The sequence below is a fragment of the Ursus arctos genome, unplaced genomic scaffold (assembly GCF_023065955.2).
Source record: "Ursus arctos isolate Adak ecotype North America unplaced genomic scaffold, UrsArc2.0 scaffold_28, whole genome shotgun sequence".
Lineage (NCBI taxonomy): Eukaryota > Metazoa > Chordata > Mammalia > Carnivora > Ursidae > Ursus > Ursus arctos.
In genome coordinates this window covers 38,289,969-38,306,837 of record NW_026622963.1, presented here as the reverse complement: position 1 = coordinate 38,306,837, position 16,869 = coordinate 38,289,969, and the positions used below count along the sequence as shown (strand labels likewise).

The 16,869-nt window shown below is 63.6% G+C and overlaps 1 protein-coding gene across 1 annotated transcript in view; it reads right to left on the bottom strand.

The window, feature by feature from the left end:
* RASGRF1 (Ras protein specific guanine nucleotide releasing factor 1) overlaps positions 1-16,869 on the bottom strand; it is a 94,893-nt gene that overhangs the window by 22,356 nt on the left and 55,668 nt on the right. The window contains exons 12-19 of the mRNA XM_026510612.3: positions 16,045-16,181; positions 14,007-14,089; positions 8,564-8,812; positions 5,320-5,693; positions 2,557-2,682; positions 1,026-1,196; positions 661-767; positions 83-195 (exon numbers count right to left, since the gene is read on the bottom strand). Coding sequence (XP_026366397.1) covers positions 83-195; positions 661-767; positions 1,026-1,196; positions 2,557-2,682; positions 5,320-5,693; positions 8,564-8,812; positions 14,007-14,089; positions 16,045-16,181 — 1,360 coding nt within the window. The remainder of the gene's footprint in view (positions 1-82; positions 196-660; positions 768-1,025; positions 1,197-2,556; positions 2,683-5,319; positions 5,694-8,563; positions 8,813-14,006; positions 14,090-16,044; positions 16,182-16,869) is intronic.

Here is a 16,869-nt window from a genome sequence, read left to right as displayed (position 1 = left end):
CCTGCCCGTGGCCGGCCGTGAGGGGGCAGAGCCTGGGCCCCCGCGCAGCAGGCCGTGCTCAGCCGGGCCGGAATGTCCATACCTGATGATGTTGGCCGCGGCCTTCCTCTCCTGGGTCAGCAGCTCGGGGTCGTGCATGACCTCCTCCAGGAAGCTGATCACTTTGCATCTGAGCTCGTCATTGGTCTCAAAGTCCTGTGCGGGAAGACGCGGCGGCGGCTCTGGACCCTGTACTCAGGCCCCCCGGCGCCGGCCTCTGGCCAGCCACACGCGCAGGGCTGCCTGCCCGTCTTCCTTCGCCCTGGCCGTGCGGGGCTGGGGGGGGGGCACCAGGGGAGCCTAGAGACCCTTAGGTGTAAAACTCCAGGCAAGACCAAGGGTCACCCCTTGGCCGGCTGTGCCCCAAGGCCAGGACCCTGGGGGTACGGATCTACTTGGCTCCCTGCTGCAGAGGTGGAGGGACGCAGGCCCCGGGGCCCTGGAGTGTCCCTGGTGCCCTCCCAGGCGGGGTACCGGAGCGGCCCCTTGTCAGGGTGCTGGACGGCTCACCTGGGCTCCCTCCCTCCCGCTGCCCCCGAGGCCGTCCTGCTCACAGTCCCGGCAGTGGGTCTCAGAGGGCAGTGGCTCCTGGGGGCCAGTGCCAGGGGGCCTCCCATGCACCTGAGAGTGTTTGGAGACCCAGTGGCGGAGGACGTTCAGGACGCGGTTGGTGGCCGCTCGGCGGATCACGAACTCCTTGTCCCCGTTCCTCTGGTCAGGGGGAAACCCTGCTGGCACAGGGACAGAGGGTACGGGAGGACTAGAAACGGGGCTCAGCGCTCGTCTGGACTCAAGCCCCAGGCCTGGGTAAGCTGGGCCGCTGCCATGACTGGCGGGTGGGCGGCTGCCGCTGGGGGTCAGTGCTGGCCAAGGTCCGGAGCAGCAAGCCCTGAACACCGGGGGGCGGGGGGAACAGTTCCCGGGGCTGGGGCGGCTGGCCTGCAGCTGGGCTGAGCCCGTGGAGGGGCGGACCCCCTCCCGCATACCTGCGCTGGCCAGGGACAGCCTCCGGTACTTCTCCTTGTTCGGGGTGCCCTCGTTGGCTCCCGCCGTGGCTATGGCAAAGGCCGAGGCCGCTGACAGGGCACTGCGCGTGTTGTCCAGTTCCCGACACGAAGTCATGACGACCCCGTTATTGTAGGAAAAGAGGGGGAACTCTGTGGAAGGGACGGAACCAACCCTCAGCCTTCCCTGGCGCAGCCCTCGCTGTTAGGAAACCAGGGGTCCCCACAATGGAGCAGCCTGAAGACGGGCAGCCGGTCTTCACTGCCCCTGGGGCTTAGCAGGCGGAAGTGGGGGGCGTGCCACCCCCAGGGCGGTCTCGGGTAGGGAACCCCCCCCCCCCCCGCCCGCCGCCTTCTCCGCGGAGCTGTCCCCAGTCTGCTGGAAGTCCCCAGCCAGTGCCCCATCCAGCTCTGCTGTTCCTTCCCCCTGGGGCTCAGCCGGCCTGGGCTGCTTGGGGACAGCGTCGTGAGCCTCCTTACGCTCTCAGCCTGTTTGGGATGAACACATAACCCGTCCAGCACCTGACACCAGTAATTCACGCTGTCGGGCTCACGGGCGTGGTGGGGTGGCGCGAGGCCCGTCGAGCGGTGCCGCCTCGGGTGCGTTCATTACCCTCTCTGAGTCTCCGCGCCGCTGGGCGGTAGGAACATTAACACCTACTCTGAGCGGCGAAGTCACAGTCAGAGGAGGGAACGCAGCCTCAAGTACGCGGCGTCGCGCGAAACGCTACGTGCACCGTGGAACGTCGGTGCCGAATGATGTGTGATTTCTAGCGGTACAAGCCGTAGACCCTGACTCCGGAGCCCTGTCATGTCATCTTTCAGTCTCGGGGCAGCAATCCCTACTCAGGGCAAAGTCACGGTACTTATGCTGCAGGGAGCAAGTGATTTATTTTGAAACCTCCAGGCTCAGTCCTGACGCTTGCGCTGTGCTGGGGCTGAGCCGTGGCTGTGGGTCCACGGCCGGGCCACCCTGGTCTTATGGGGTCTCCCGGGAGGCCGGGACAGCTGGGGAGTCCGTGGGCTGGAGGCAGGAGGGGCCGCCCTGGGAGGTGAGGCGGAGCAAGGGCTTGCGTGGGGAGTACCGCGTGGGGACCCGAGACCCTCGGGGTCAGGAGTCAGGCGTGGGCGGGGGCTGTCACCACCTGCCAGGGTCTCCTCCCTCGTTCCGTAACTGGGAACCACCTGGCCGCTCCACAGGGCTGCCCAACCGTGAAAGGACCCGGCCCAGGGCTCGGCAAACCCCTGAACCCGGGTGTCCGGGAACGACACCACACCCCCGTCGGCCCCTCCTGCGTCAGCCGCACCCCCTGGTCCGGAGTCGGGGTGACTGTGCTGGGGAGCAGCGGCCAGTGCTCGAGCCCCGCCGTCGCCCTGTGGGCTGTGACGCACGGTGGTGGCCCTGCACGCGGGCTCCCTCGTCCCCCCGCCTGCACTCAGCCAGACACCGCCCCACCCCGGCCCCAGGCATCCTCCCGGAATCCTTCTGGAACTCCCGAGTGCTGAGCTGCACCTGAGGAATTTTTGCTTTTGACCGACTTTGGCGTCGTTGGTGATTTGGTGGGTGACGCCTCAGTGTCCCCGTCGTCACTCTGGTTTTGGTCGTTATCGGACTCCTCCTTCACGGAGACTTCTGAGCCTGGGGGAGAGAAGAAATAATGTCACGTGTCTTCAATAGTCGTTCGTTGAGAAAATCAGGCCTGTAATTGGCCGAAGCAGAACAGAGCGGGTTTGGGATTTGCCGGCTGAAAGAAGCGTGACAGCTTTATCTGCCGAGGGTGCTGTCGGAGCCTTTCTTGTGCCCACGGGGGCCGTTGAGTCTCCGCGATGGCTCTTTTCTCCCTGGGCTTCGCAGACCCTCACGGGCCCCGCTGGGGACCTTGTTAGGATGCGGGTGCTGACTCGGGGGTCTGGAGCAGGGCTGCACGTCCCTAAGGCGCCCCCAGGGGATGCCCGCGTGGCTGGTCACAGACCACACTCTTGAGCGGCAAGTTGTGGTGCCCTGCGACCCCCCGCGTGCGTGTGTGTGCATGTCTCTGTGTGCTTGGGTGTGCGCGTGAATGTGAGCGCATTCACGCATGTGCGTGCACATGGTTGTGTGTACATGTGTGTCTGCGCGTGTCCAAGAGTGCATTGCGCATGTGTCTGCGTGCACGTCTGTGTGTGCACCCGTGTGCGCACCTGTGTGAGCGTGCACGTACGTGAAGCATCCTAGCTAGGGTGGCTATCTGCACCACGTTGCCCGGTGGGTCCTGCTTTGCGCCTGCGGTCCTGCACTTCCGGTCACTATCCAGGTGTCCTGGCTGCGGCAGTAACTTACAGTCTCCCTAACCTTGGGAGACTCACGGTTTACACACTTCAGAGAAAAGTGATGAATTCTATTAGAAGTGAGATCTTGGGGGCGCCTGGGTGGCTCAGTAGTTAAGCGTCTGCCTTCGGCTCAGGGCGTGATCCTGGCCGTTGTGGGATCGAGCCCCACATCAGGCTTCTCCACTAGGAGCCTGCTTCTTCCTCTCCCACTCCCCCCTGCTTGTGTTCCCTCTCTCGCTGGCTGTCTCTATCTCTGTCGAATAAATAAATAAAATCTTAAAAAAAAAAAAAAAAAAAGAAGTGAGATCTTGGGGCGCCAGGGTGGCGCAGTCTAAGCGTCTGCCTTCGGCTCAGGGCGTGATCCCGGCGTTCTGGGATCGAGCCCCACATCAGGCTTCTCCACTAGGAGCCTGCTTCTGCCTCTCCCACTCCCCCTGCTTGTGTTCCCTCTCTTACTGGCTGTCTCTCTCTCTCTGTCGAATAAATAAATAAAATCTTAAAAAAAAAAAAAAAAAAGAAATGAGATCTTGGTCAAAAACTCTTAACCTATCTGGGCCTCAGTTTCCCCAGCTGGAAAGCAAGTGAAATTACACGTGACCGTTTTGAGACCCAGACAGGCCTTCTCTTTAGAAACGCACGTCTGCGTGCACACGCCATTTGGCGCACAATCAGACAGGTTCAGGGGCCCCTCGATCGCGGGTCGAGGAGCCCGTTATGAGATCACTTTTCAGGACTGAGTCGTGTTAAATTTCGGAATGTGACAGGCCTGGATCCGCTGCGCGTTTGGTCAGATGGTTACCCGTCCTTTGCCCCTATAGGCTGGCATCTGGGGCCCTCCTGGTTACAGACGCTCAGGCGTTACTGTATGTGTCACGGCTAGATGTCGCTGGTGACATTGGTCCCTGGGCTTCCCTCCCCTCCTCCTGACACAGAGGAGACATCCTGACCATCTTCAACGTCTTTCTCAAAGGCTCTTCCTCAAGGCCTGGGGTTCCAACCAGCCCAGGTGTGTGTGTGTGTGTGTGTGTGTGTGTGGGTGTGTGCGCGCGCACGTATGCTGACCGAGGACTGCGCCCGGGGCACCGAGGACGTGTCCTGAGCTGAACTAAGGCAGAGAACCAGGGGCGCCTGGGTGGCACAGCGGTTAAGCGTCTGCCTTCGGCTCAGGGCGTGATCCCGGCGTTATGGGATCGAGCCCCACATCAGGCTCCTCTGCTATGAGCCTGCTTCCTCCTCTCCCACTCCCCCTGCTTGTGTTCCCTCTCTCGCTGGCTGTCTCTATCTCTGTCAAATAAATAAAATAAAAAAATTAAAAAAAAAAAAAGGCAGAGAACCAGACCGACCATCCAAGGAGGTGCCCTTCCAGAATGGTCAGGAGGGCTCTGAGAGTAGGGAGCTGGCGGCCTGTCCCTCCTGGTCTCTCTGCTGTCCCCACACCCGCTGTTCCAGCTGCACCGAGCCGCACGCAGTGTCTGAACACACAACGCTCTTCCTTGCTTTGGTCTTGCCCGCTCCGATGTGCTCCCCTCCTTCCGGTGAATTCTGGGCCCTCCAGAAAGCCTTCTCTGACTCTGCAGACAGCGTCCCCAGCCCACCCCCCAGGGCCCCTCGAATTCCCTTGAACACAGCGCACCAGACGTCCCCGTGGACGTGTGTGGTCCTGTTCCTCGGCCGCACCGTGAACCCCGGGGTGCGGGAGCTAGGTCTGCTGACCTCTTCTGTCCCGGGACCCACCCCACAGACGGACTGACGGACGGGGGACGCAGGACGAAGCTGCAACGTCAGGCGTCCTGACCACGGCGCCGCTCGTCGGACGCCCTGCGGGTCTCTGCCTCCCTCTCTGCAGGAGGGGCTCACTCGTGTGTGGCCACCCCCCTCTGGCGGGGACCCCCAAGCCCCTCCTGCCCTGGGGGAGCCCGGCGGGGCCAGGGGCCGAAGGGCTGGCTCGGCCCATGTGTCCACTCACTCTGTTTGCTGAGAGCCGCGAGCTCTTCGGGCTTCTCCGCGGCCGTGTCGCCCTCGTCCGGAATCTTGTTGGTGAAGCTGCCAGACACGTAGAGCTTGCTGGTGTCCAGCGTGGCCTTGCCGAAGGGCGACACGGCCGAGTACAGGCTGGTGTAGCCGTTGGAGCTGCAGCCGAGGGCGGCCAAGTCCAGCGCCTTGCCGCCCGTGATGATGGGGATGTTCAGGGACAGCTTCCGCCGGCGGCTGGGGGACGACGTCTTGGTGATGGACAGGGGCGGCGGTGAGGAGAACTTGCGGGTGGCGCGTGGGGACTTGGGAGGCTCACCGTACAGAAGCTTGGTGTTCTGGCCGCTGGCAAACAGGAGCTCCAGCGACCTGCGGGGCGGATGGGGGACGGAGACCAAGGGTCAGCGTGGGCCCGGCTGCCTTCCCAGGCCCGGGGACCCCTGTCTCTGGGGGGCTCCGGGGGCAGCAGGACACAGGGGGGCCCGTCCACCTTGGGACCCACACCCACCCGGCGCCGCTTGGCTGAGCGCACTGTGCGGAGCTGCCCAGAGATGCTGAGATCGCAGAGCAGACCCCGAGGCGCAGTGATCTCAAGGGGCCCGAAGGTACGGACAGACAGGCACTCCCGGGCGGGGGACAACCTCATCATTTCAGGGACAATAAACCAGTGGTTCCACTTCCAGTGCCGGTTCCGAAGGCCAGACCGACCTGGCGCACGCTCTTGAGTCGTGTTTATAGGATTTAAACCTCTCTGAGCACCCACACCCAGGATCAAGGGGAGCGGGGACTCGAGGACACAGCCCCCGTTGGCCTCGTGACCTCACTCAGCTCAGACCTGGGCTCTGCCAGCTCAGGACAGCTCTGCCCCAGATTCTGTGCTGAGTTCTGCACCATGCGAGCCCCTCCATCAACAGGCGTGCACCCTTAGCCCAACACTTCCCAAAGGTTGTTTTTGGGGGGATGCAGGTTTGGGAAACATCTCTGGTGTTTTTGCTACGTGTTGCAAGGAAAACCCTTCCTTTCCCACTCCGGCCGGTCGTCCCACTTTGGCTTGATGCCCCAAGCAGCGAAGCCAGTTTCAAGCGGCACACCTGGGACCCCGGCACCTGGGCCGGTCCTCTCAGCAGGCGCATGTGAGTGGACACAGGCAGGGGGCGGTGTGGTGACGTGGCCCGTGGCCAGAGGTCGCACGTGCTCAAGTGTCCCATCCTGTGGTCCAGGCGGGGACGTGGGCTTCCAGGCCAGCAGCAGGCTCTCGTGCACCAGGGCCTGATGTCCCCCACGTGCTCTGACCTCCCCCCGCACAGGTCCTGAGTGTGTTTACAGATGGGGAGGCCGAGTCTCAGAGATCGGACACCTCCCGGCTCCAAACTCCGAGTCCTCTGCCCCCCCACCCGGGGCTCAACCAGCCAGGGGGCAAGCCTGGGGCAGGGAGCGGAACGTGGGGTCTCCCAGCAATCCTGGTCGTGCCCCTGGCTCTGCATGTCGGGGGCCACCCCTCAGGGCCAGGCTGGCAGCGGGTGACACGCACATAATAATACATATAATCGTTCACACGTGTGCAACGTGTCTGCTCTGTGTTCTGCGCGGGACAGACCTCTGGGCCCCCAGGAAGTTCTCCTTAGTTTGCATGTGGGAACCCAGCCCGGCTGGGGTGGTTTGTCCAGCTTTCTTGGGTTGGGAAGGTTCCAGAAGTTCAGAGCAGAGAGATAAGACCTGGTCTGCCCTGATGAGGCCAGAGCAGGAAGACGGTGAGCGCTGGTGTCTGCAGCCCGAGGGACCGGGGCACGGGGCAGCGCTGAGGGCAGCTGGCTGCGCCGGCCGCAGAGGTGGGGAGGGGGAGGGGTGGTTAGAGCTGCAGGCCTCCTGACCCTCCTCACGGCCTGGGCTCTCAGTTTGGAGCAGCTTGGCCTCCCAGTAGCCCTGGGAAGCAGGAGGGACACAGCAGCTCTTCTCCAGGTAGCCCCAGAGCTGGGGCTCGGGCCCAAGTCCCACCCAGGGGGTGCGGGGCATTCAGCGGGGCTCTGAGGCTCAGGATAGGCCGGCCCATCCAACACTGAGGTCTGGGCAGAAAAGGAAGTCACCTGCTGGTCCCTCCCATTTCCTGATGAGTCCCCCCAGAGCAGTGAGGTCCCTCGGGGGCCTGGATCCAGTCCCTGAACTTGGCCAACCACAGGGCAGCCCTCGTGTCGCGGCCTCGCTGTCCTGGTGCTGAACGGGGATTGCTAGCTGCCTTCTCCATGTGTCTCAGCTGGGCTGCAGGCCCACGTGGGATCACTCCCGCACGGCCTCGCTCCGTGCCGGCCTCGCCTGGGTAACTACCAGGTGAGACGGGGTAAAAGGCTTCTGTTGGGTGCCCGGCCGTTGGACTGACGCTGTGGTTCTGAGGCCGGCTCTCGGGGCTGGCCCCAGGCCTCCACCAGGCTAGCCCTGACCCTGTGATGTGGGCTGTGCCTGCCCTTAGAGTTCTCACCTGGCAGGGACCCAGGGCTCGCGGTGACCCACCGGGCCCCTCGAGGCTTGGCCAGAGCTGGGGGTGGGCGGTTGAACAGCAGTTGGAGCAGGGCAGCAAGGAGGACAGGAGGAAAAGGAGAGTGAGGGCCACCCTGCCCGCTACACCGACTCACAGACGGGCCCGCGAGTGCACGTGACCACCCAGGGCCCTGGCTCAGGCCCCCATCAGCCCCAGACTTCTGGGGCCCGGGGGCGAGCCTCCGGGCCTCTCCGGATCCCGGCTGGCCCAAAGGCAGGGCTGTGCTGTGGCGCTGGGGTGGAAGGGTGGCCTTGACGTAAGGCCAAGGCGGCCTGCCTTCCACACGCCGCACCAGCCCGCGTGTGCCCAACGGGGCTCCCTCTCTCCACAGCAAGGTGGGGTCCCGGCAGGGAAGGGCTGAGGCTCTCGGCCTCTCTCCGTGTCTTCCACCCCTCCCCCCGTCATTCCTCCCTCTCCCCTTCTTTCTGAAATGGGAAGGGGGGAAGCCCTGTGCTTCGGGGAGAGCCGCGTGCACCCTCGAGACGCCGCCCCACCCCAAGAGCCCGCGGGCAGAGGGGCAGACAGCGGGGCCTGGGCCGGTCAGCCCTCCCGGCCCCCGTGCAGAGCACTGGCTGGTTCCTGGGGCGCCCACATCCCCCCCGCCCCCGCCTCAGGTCGCAGGCTCTGCAGCCACCTGAACCCCGAGCTCGGCTTCCCTCCCGGCCTGGAAGGCCCGGGGCCGTCGGGAGGGGGAGGCTCTGCCCACCTGGCGGGGATGGCGCTGATGGGCTTCCTGTAGATGGTGATGAGCTTGTCCAGCACCACGACGGCCGTGGTGAAGACGCGGTAGGAGTGCAGGAAGGTGTTGAGGAAGTCGATGCTGAGGAAGCGCAGGTCCGTCAGCCGCTCGAGCAGCCGCCCCACGCTGGCGTAGCGGATCTGCAGCACTTTGCAGGAGTTCATGGTCTTGCTGAAGCGGATGTCCACGTCGTCGCAGTACAAGGAGGCGTCGGACCTGCGGAGGGAGGGAGGGCCACGGGGAGACGGGGTCTGGACCCGCGAGCCCACGACCGTCTCCTGAGCCGTCGCAGTCTCCCCGACGCGCCACAGCCGCGGACGGGCGGACGGGCGGGAGGACGGGCTGCCGGAGGACTGGCTGGCCTACTTGGGGGACAAGCAAAGCGCGGGAGGGCGACACGGAGCAAGAACGGGACGCGGGTTCTAGCTCCTGGCAACAGCCCACGTACGCGACGTAAAACTCCTAGAAATTCTGGACAGAACGTAACAAACTTACAAGTAACGTGTTGCTGAGATCACAGGAGGGGGGTCTGTCCGCACACGTTCAGGGCACCTCTGTTCGTAACCGCCCTGAAGTGGAGGCCGCCCGGGGCCCGCCCGCGGCCGAGAGAACAGCCAGGCGGGGTGTGTCCACGTGGGGAGGGTCGCTCGGCTGGAGAGGGCACCGCGCACGGGGAAGGGCCCAGCGCCGCGGGTCTCGAGGACACACCAAGCGAGCGAATCCAGGAGCAAAGTCCGCACGCCGTACGTCTTCATTCTCATGAAATGTCCCAAACAGCCAAGTCCACCGACACAGACAGCAGGCGCCGGCCGCCAGAGGATGAGGCACTGACCGCTGACACGCGTGGGCGTTTGGGATGATGGAAACTTCCGCAATCAGGCGGCGGTGAGGTTTGCCCAACACACTGACGCGCTGAAATCCCGAACTGCACACTAAAACGCTGAGTTTTATGCTACAGGAATTACACCTCAGGAAAAACCGAGCAGAGGCTAAAAAGCCGTAAGGGAAATTGCTAGTGGCCAAAAATGAAGAGGAATTTGGAAACCAGTTGATGCTTTCTGGGTCTTTGGGGCATTGGCTGCTGGTGGATACGGAGCTCCTCGGGTTTCCATAAGGAACGGCAGGGCTCCGCGCCCGATGGGGGGAGGGTGTTGGAGTGAGACCCCCACAGATGGCTGAGGCCCTGGACAGTGGCCTCGAAAAAATCTACCCACTGGGAGAGGGAGACGGTGAGCGTCCTGGTTTAGCCCCGGCTCCGGGGAAGGGAGGACGGGGCACAGAGTCTCCTGAGAACGTGCTATGTGCTCTCTCCGTGGCCTGGAAATACAAACACGTACCACGTCGTGGCCTGGGAGCCCCAAACGCTATGAAGAGGAGTCCCAGGCTGTGGGCCCCCCAGGGCACTGGGCCGCCTGGGCCTGCAAGATCGTCACAGATAAATCCCCCGAAAAATGAGCTCACCAATCAAAATTAAGAGCCATACAAGGATCAAGCCCCCAGGGGCGGCAGTCAGCAGACGGAGCACATCGCTGAGTTATGTCCCTGGAGTCTCGTGTTTTCTGACAATCCGACTATGTTTTCCTACCTGTGATTTTTCCCACTGGCAGCCCACCCACAGCTGTCCTCCCTTCGGCTCAGGATGAAGCCAGCTTGCCACAGCCCTTGCCGAGGAACCTCCAGCCTGGGCAGGGGTGGGAGGGGGCTTCCTAGCAGCCCCGTCCCTTCACCGTGCCGGCCTCCGCAGGGGAGGTCCTGCCTCCCTTGACTCCCCCTCAGCTGCCTGTTGGAGTACGAGGGTGGGTCTTCAGCCAGCACTAGATGCTGGGCCTCAGGTATCTGACTGAAAGTAAGACCCTCAGGGCTGGGCAGGTGTCCTGGACCGGACCGTCCAGAGTCCCGCAGGCGGGGTGTGTCCACGTGGGGAGGGTCGCTCGGCTGGAGTGGGCAGAGTGATTGCTGCATGGTGTGGGATCCCAGCAGGAGCTACCCGCTTTTCTGGGACCTTCCATGTTGGATATGGTGGGGGGACGTCTCCGTCCTTCCACGCCTGGGCCCCAGCGTGTCCAGCCCTGGCCCGGCATCCTCACCAGGACCGCCGGACCCCTCTGGCAGCTGTTTGCTTCTAGCACCTTCTCTTCGGGCTCCTTCTGCGTCTGGACGGGTAGAGAAGGCTGGACATCCCCCCATCCCCCTTCTCCTCTGTTCCGAACTGGCCGCCACTGTCGGTCACAGGGCCTCTGTCCACTGTGCAACCCCATCCTGGACTTCAGCTCCTGCCAGTAAAACGGGAGACTGCCCCAAAGGGACACCTGTTCCGACGACTCCCTCGCGGGCGGCCTGAAAGAGCGCTGTGGCCGTTAGCAGCGTCTGCCGCGGCTTCGGACCGTGTGCCAGGCCTTTGCCGGCCCTGTGGGAACGACGCCAGCAGTCCCGACTGTAAGCTCAGCCCGGCTTCTCTCTTCGCTCTCGTCCACGCTTCTGGACGGGAGCTCCAAGCGCATCCCGCCTCCGGGCGTCGCCGGGCAGCTGGGCTTCCGGGGAGGGCGCGCCACCTCAGGCCACCGTCCTTGAGGCCACACGCTGGGGCCACTGTAGCGCCCTGGAGCCTGGGGCAGGTGCAGTGAGAGTCCTCAGAGCTCTGCGTAGCTGCGGACCCTCCTCTCGCCCATGCCCACCAGCATCCACGCGCCAGAGCGCCCGACAGGCCGCATCAGGAGGCAGCTCGGGACGTCACGCCTCTTTGTACTGCAAACCCCGAATCAGGACCTTCCTGACTCCGTCTGATGTGGGGACTGTGCCAGGAGCGCGGAGGCTCCTGGGCACAGACACAGGGAACGACCCCTGCCCACTGGCCATCCAGACAGGCCTGCGGTGTCCACGCGCTCCCTGTCAGAGCGGCGACTGGGGTTCCTGCTACCGGCCGGTGGAGAGCCTGACTCCTCGCCTGTCATGTTACCCTCCTCTGACTCCTGCCCTGCTCTGCCCTGTCGCTCACGCTGCAGATCGTGTAGGAAATCCCAACCGGGCCGTGCAAAATAGAGGAACCTCCAAGCAGGACAGAGGAGGGAGCCAGCAGCGTGTGGGACACGCGGACACACACGAACTCAGCGGAGCGTACGAGTGCTGAACGTGCAGAGGATGGGAGGACCCGGTGGACACCAAACATTCAGGACACGAGGTGTCTGAGGCACGGGGACACCCCGTGCTCATGCCTGGAGATACCCCATCTGGCCCTTTACCCGCTGCCTGGGGCCAGGCACATTGGCCGGGACGGCTTGGCCAAGACTGCAGGTGTGCGGCCGGCCCAGGGGCTTTCCGCAGGTGGGCCCACCCGGTCAGGCTTCCACGCTGGTCCTCGCAGCCAACCACGGGCGAGGAAGGCTGAGGGGGCCAGTGGTGCCGTGTAACCAAGTGTGACATCCACTCCAGCCGGGACCACTGGCCGTCTCAGTCCCCGCTCCTCACGCACGTTCAGAACCGACGCCCTGGACCGTGAATAAACTCCTTCCTGGGGTCTGTGAGCCTTCTTGTCGCAGGACCTTCGTCTGGGCGAGTGGGTCTGACAGTGAACGGGGAGGCCGGTCACCTCCCACACGACACGTGGCTCTGCGGTCCTGCCGCCCTCGGGGCTAATTACCATCCCCAACGCACACACGTTTTCCTGTCTCTGCACCTTTGTTCACGCTGTTCCCTCCCCCAGAGCGCCCTTCCCCTCCAGCATCCTCACAGTCGGCTCTGGCGTCCCCTCTCTGGGGCATCCTCCCCACCGTGCCAGGGGCCGACGCCACTTGCCTCTGGACCCTCTCAGACTCACGAGCGTTTCTCTCACTAACAGATCAGTGAGGGCAGAGACCAGGCCTGGTTGCTCTGCTCCCCCGGCCCTCGCAGGACGAGGACACCGCGCACAGCCACTCCTGCCTGAGCCTGGGGCTGGCAGGTCCTCACATGGCCACGTCGGTGTGGACGTTCCCTTTCCTCTGTCACTGTCAGAGTCTAGAACTCGCTATTCTTCCTTCACGGGCGACACCTAGCTCACTTTGCCGCCTCCATGTTGCGTCCTGGGCAGAAAGCGAGTGGGCGCCCACCACACGTTTAACCGTGATTCCACACGGGACTGTAATTTTCTCGTCAGAACAAATCCACCCCGTGCCTCGCAGCATCTGAGAAAGTCAGGGCGCCAGCGCCACCGAGGGAATTCAGCTGGCTTTGCGCTCCCGCCGCCAGGGCTCAGGCCCGCCCGTCTGCTCGGGAACACGGGCTCGGCCCGCGCCACGGTGCGCAAAGACCGCCTTGGGACGCTGGGCTTCGTTCTGTGAGCCTCCCGAGTGGGTCGTGGGCAGCCTCGCCCCGAACCGCAGGAACAACGCTAGCTCTCTGTCCAGGACACAAAACCACAGACGCGGCCTCCTCCTACCCCCACGCAAGACGACAAACCCAGGAGGCCAGTAGGGAGGGGTCATCCTCTCCCACTTACAAGTGAGACATCTGAGCTCAGAAACACCGCGCGGCTCGTCCGCCATCACGCACACAGCTGCAGCCGGGGACCTTCACGGTCAGGCCCTCCTCCCGATCCCGCCAGCGCTGGCTGTTCAACTGTGCGCTCACGGAGCCCAACAATACCTCGCTTGGTATCCAACCAACCCTGCCTTGGCTTCCCGGACCCGTCCACACCGTGGGGCCGGGTGTGGCGCCTTCACGCACCGGGCTGAAGAATGCACCTGTCGCTCCCCGAGCGCACCCTTGAAGCATCATAGGCAGCGGGTCCCCCAGACCCACACCTCCAGGTTCGGGTCCCGGCACCGCCCAGGCTCCGAGGTCAGAGGTCCGGACAGAGGCCGGAGAGCCGCGGGGCCACCCGGATGGGGCAGGAAGGAGGGCGAGGCGGGGGCAGGAGAGCACGTCCGCTGGTGGAGAAGCAGGCCTGGCGCAGCCCTGGAGCTCTGACCGCGGGCTCAGCGGATGGCCACCCCCTCCCCCCCGGCCCTTGCGGTCACTCGGACAAACACCGTGGCCCCGGAGCCCGTGTTTATGAAGTGTTCTCATTTTGTAATTTGGAAAAAAAATAGTTACTAAAATTAACGCATAAAGTTTCATCCTGTTACCATTTAAACAGCCGACTACAAAAATCCATGTTTTAAAAACAACAAAAACGGAGCTGAAGTCCTCATTCAAATACACGTTAACTTAAAGCAAACAAGCACACAGACGCCCCCGAGCCCTGGAGATGGAGCCTGGCGCCTCCGGAAGCCCTGTGGCTGGAGGACCCTGTGCCCTGCTGTGGCCGTGGCCGTGACCGGGTCGCGAGCCCGCCGGCTGTGGCTGTGGCCATGGCCATCTCCAGGTCGTGAGCCCGCTGGCCGTGGCCGTGACCGTGTCCGTGTCCGGGTCGCGAGCCCGCAGCGGTACTTACTTGATCATCTGAGGCACGGTGACCTTGGAGTTCTCCTCAAATGCATTCATCATCAGCCCGTTGCACCGGATGTTATCCACACACTAGAAGCAGAGAGGGGGCCCCAGGGTCAGAGCCGCGGCTGCCACCCGGGGCTCCACCGCAGCTGTGCCCAGGGAAAGCTCGCGGGCCCAGCCTGACACGGGGTCCTCACGTGGGACCGTCGTCCTGGCAAGGGCAGGTGGGCCGCAGCCTCCCGTCACTCCCACCAGAGGCCAGCTCCTACTGCAGCGACCTTTTGCGGACTGGCCTGACCTCCCTGGGCCTTCCTGTCCCTAACTTGGAAGTGGGATGATGCCAGCCTAGCTGGGCTGTTGGCAACAGGGGCGCCCGCCCTGGGCGCTCTGTTGCTGACCTCTGGGGTCTGGCGTGAAGGGCCAGGTCAGGCCCGCCGTGGCCGGCATCAGCCTCCACGCCCCTGCGCACATGGTCCCGCACCCTGGGTTTTCTGCTCAGCCACGGCCATACTCTGGGGCCGCAGACAGTTTCCACATTAAAAACCCCGTCTGGGAGAGGCCAGGCTGCCGTCACTAGGGCAACAGATGCCCACGTTTCACTCCACCTCGGAAAAACTCAAAATCCACATTCTGCTTTGAATAAGAAGTACCCCCAAAATGAAAAGTACACCTTTGGGGGGATCCTTTTACCTCTCCCCGCCCCCGCCCCCAGCCTTCACATCTTTGCCGCCGGCGCATCTCAGCATCTCAGCATCTCCTGGTTTTGAGGACGCGTGTGTCGGGGGAGCTGGCAGAGGGGCTGGCCCAGGGGGCGGCCCATCCAGTCTGTGGGGGACAGTGTCCCGTCAAGGCCAGGCCCCCTTTCTTTGGGGGGGTGGTCTGTCAGAGGGAGGGTTCCTGCTCCTTGCACTTCCCGGCTCGGAGGCTCCCTTCAGCTCTGGTTCTATCAGCAGCAGCGAAGGCAGGGTGCCTGGCCGTGGACAGGGGTCCCCGGAGGTATCGGGGGACCTGGGGGAGGGCGGAGGGCCCCCGCTGGTATCAGCACTGTTTCCTAGTTTCTGGTTTCCCGGTTTTCTCTGGGGCGCGCTGGGAGCCCCGAGAACACGTGTTAGTACGCAGAGAGTGCAGACGGCCGCTACGCGCTACCCTGACCTGCCTCGCTCTTCTGGCATTTCCAGACGGGCAGGCAGGCCAGAGGGTTGGGGGAGCGGGCGGTCTGGGCATAAAAAACCAGGGAGTGGGGCCCACCATTAGATGGAGCAGAGCTTCTCCCCGAGGCCTCGCGGCCCGGTTGGGGGGGATCCCAGCTTTGCTGTCCTCTTTCTCCCACCGTCCGCTGCTCCCCTGCACGATCACCCAGGGTGCAGAGGGCACGCCGCAGGCAGATGGAGCTCTTCTGCGAGGGGACAGGGCTGCGCTAACTCAGAGAGAGGCCTGTGTCTCTCTCCGGGGCCACGGACAGCCTCTTCCAGACTCACGTCTCCGCCCTGGTCCCACAGGAGCCCCCAGCCCTCTGGGTCTGCTCACCGGTCCCTGGGAGGTCTGTGCCTCCCGTGCGTGCTGCCCCAGAGGAGCGTACCACCCTAACACGTGCGCAGGCAAAGACCGAGGCGAAGCCTTCTCTCTGTGTAGCTGACACTAGGCCTTGCAGGGCCCTTCCTGCCTCTCCAAGCTCTGTGATGTCCAGCATCCTAGCATGGTGCTGTGCAGACTTTTCTGTGCGTGCCAATGTCCTGGGGCATTCGTGCTAAAAGGTGGATTCCCAGGCTTCGTGCCCGAAATTTGCATCTAGGAAGTCTGTAGGGAGCCCCAGGGGAGCTCAAGCATCTGGAGTTTTAAAAATTCACTGTAGGATATGATTCCAGCTGCAAGGAGTTCCCCACCCAGACTCTGCCAACAGGAGGGGACAGCTGGCCTCAGCCTTGGCCGGGGCTGGACCCGGAGGACACTTGCGTCTTTTCCGTTAGAACCCTGTCCCCAGGGTCCCAAGAGCTCAGGCGGGAAGGGACCGCATGCTTCCAGGAACAGGTGATCCCACTGACCTGGCTGATGTCACTGGTCCACGCCGCCTTCTCCTGTCTGGACGAGGCCACGAGGATGACCGTGAAAGGCGGGGAATCCTTGGGCTCAACCCCGATCTTAAAATCCAAGTGGTCTATGTCTTGGTTGGATCCTTTGGCTTCCAGTTGCAAAACATGGAGTTAGCAGAATGAGCGGAGCCCTTTCTAAGCTGGGAAACATCTTAACGATGCCCTCGCCATCTCACCCGCGGGAGAAGGCCCCGCAGCGGCCGGGCACCGGGCCCCTCGCTACCGGCAGAACACCCCCTCTGCCCACGGTGAGGAGCCCCCACTCCAAAGATGAGCAAAGGCTTGGAATGAGAAGTCGCTCACGACCACATGGGGCTGCCCAGCGGCAGAGCCGGGGGTGGGGGGGGTCGGCCTCTGCCCTCATTTCGCCAACGGGCAGCTGAGGTGCCGGGCGAGGACATCGCAGAGACGCGGCAGCCGTGGTGAAGCCAGAACTAGAACCAGCTTCATGCTGGGCCTGCCCACCCCACCCCCCCGGTCATACCGGGGCCAGAAGGGGAACCTCAGCTCGTCAACGTTTAGGGGCCGGACTGGACATTCAGCTCAGCGTAGAGCCCCCCAAAGCCAAAGTATGTTCTGGGTATTTTTGTTACTGTTCCCAACCTGAGAACTTCCTGGAGCTCTTGGAAGCTGTTTACTGGGGAGGCTAAGAGCACGGTGTATGGATGCCTTTCAGGGTGCCCGCGTTAACTGGGGGGTACAGCGAGTGGGGCTCTGCTCTGCCGTCGCTGACTACGTGACCTTGGGGGTGCCCTTCCCGCTCTGGCTGCAGACGTC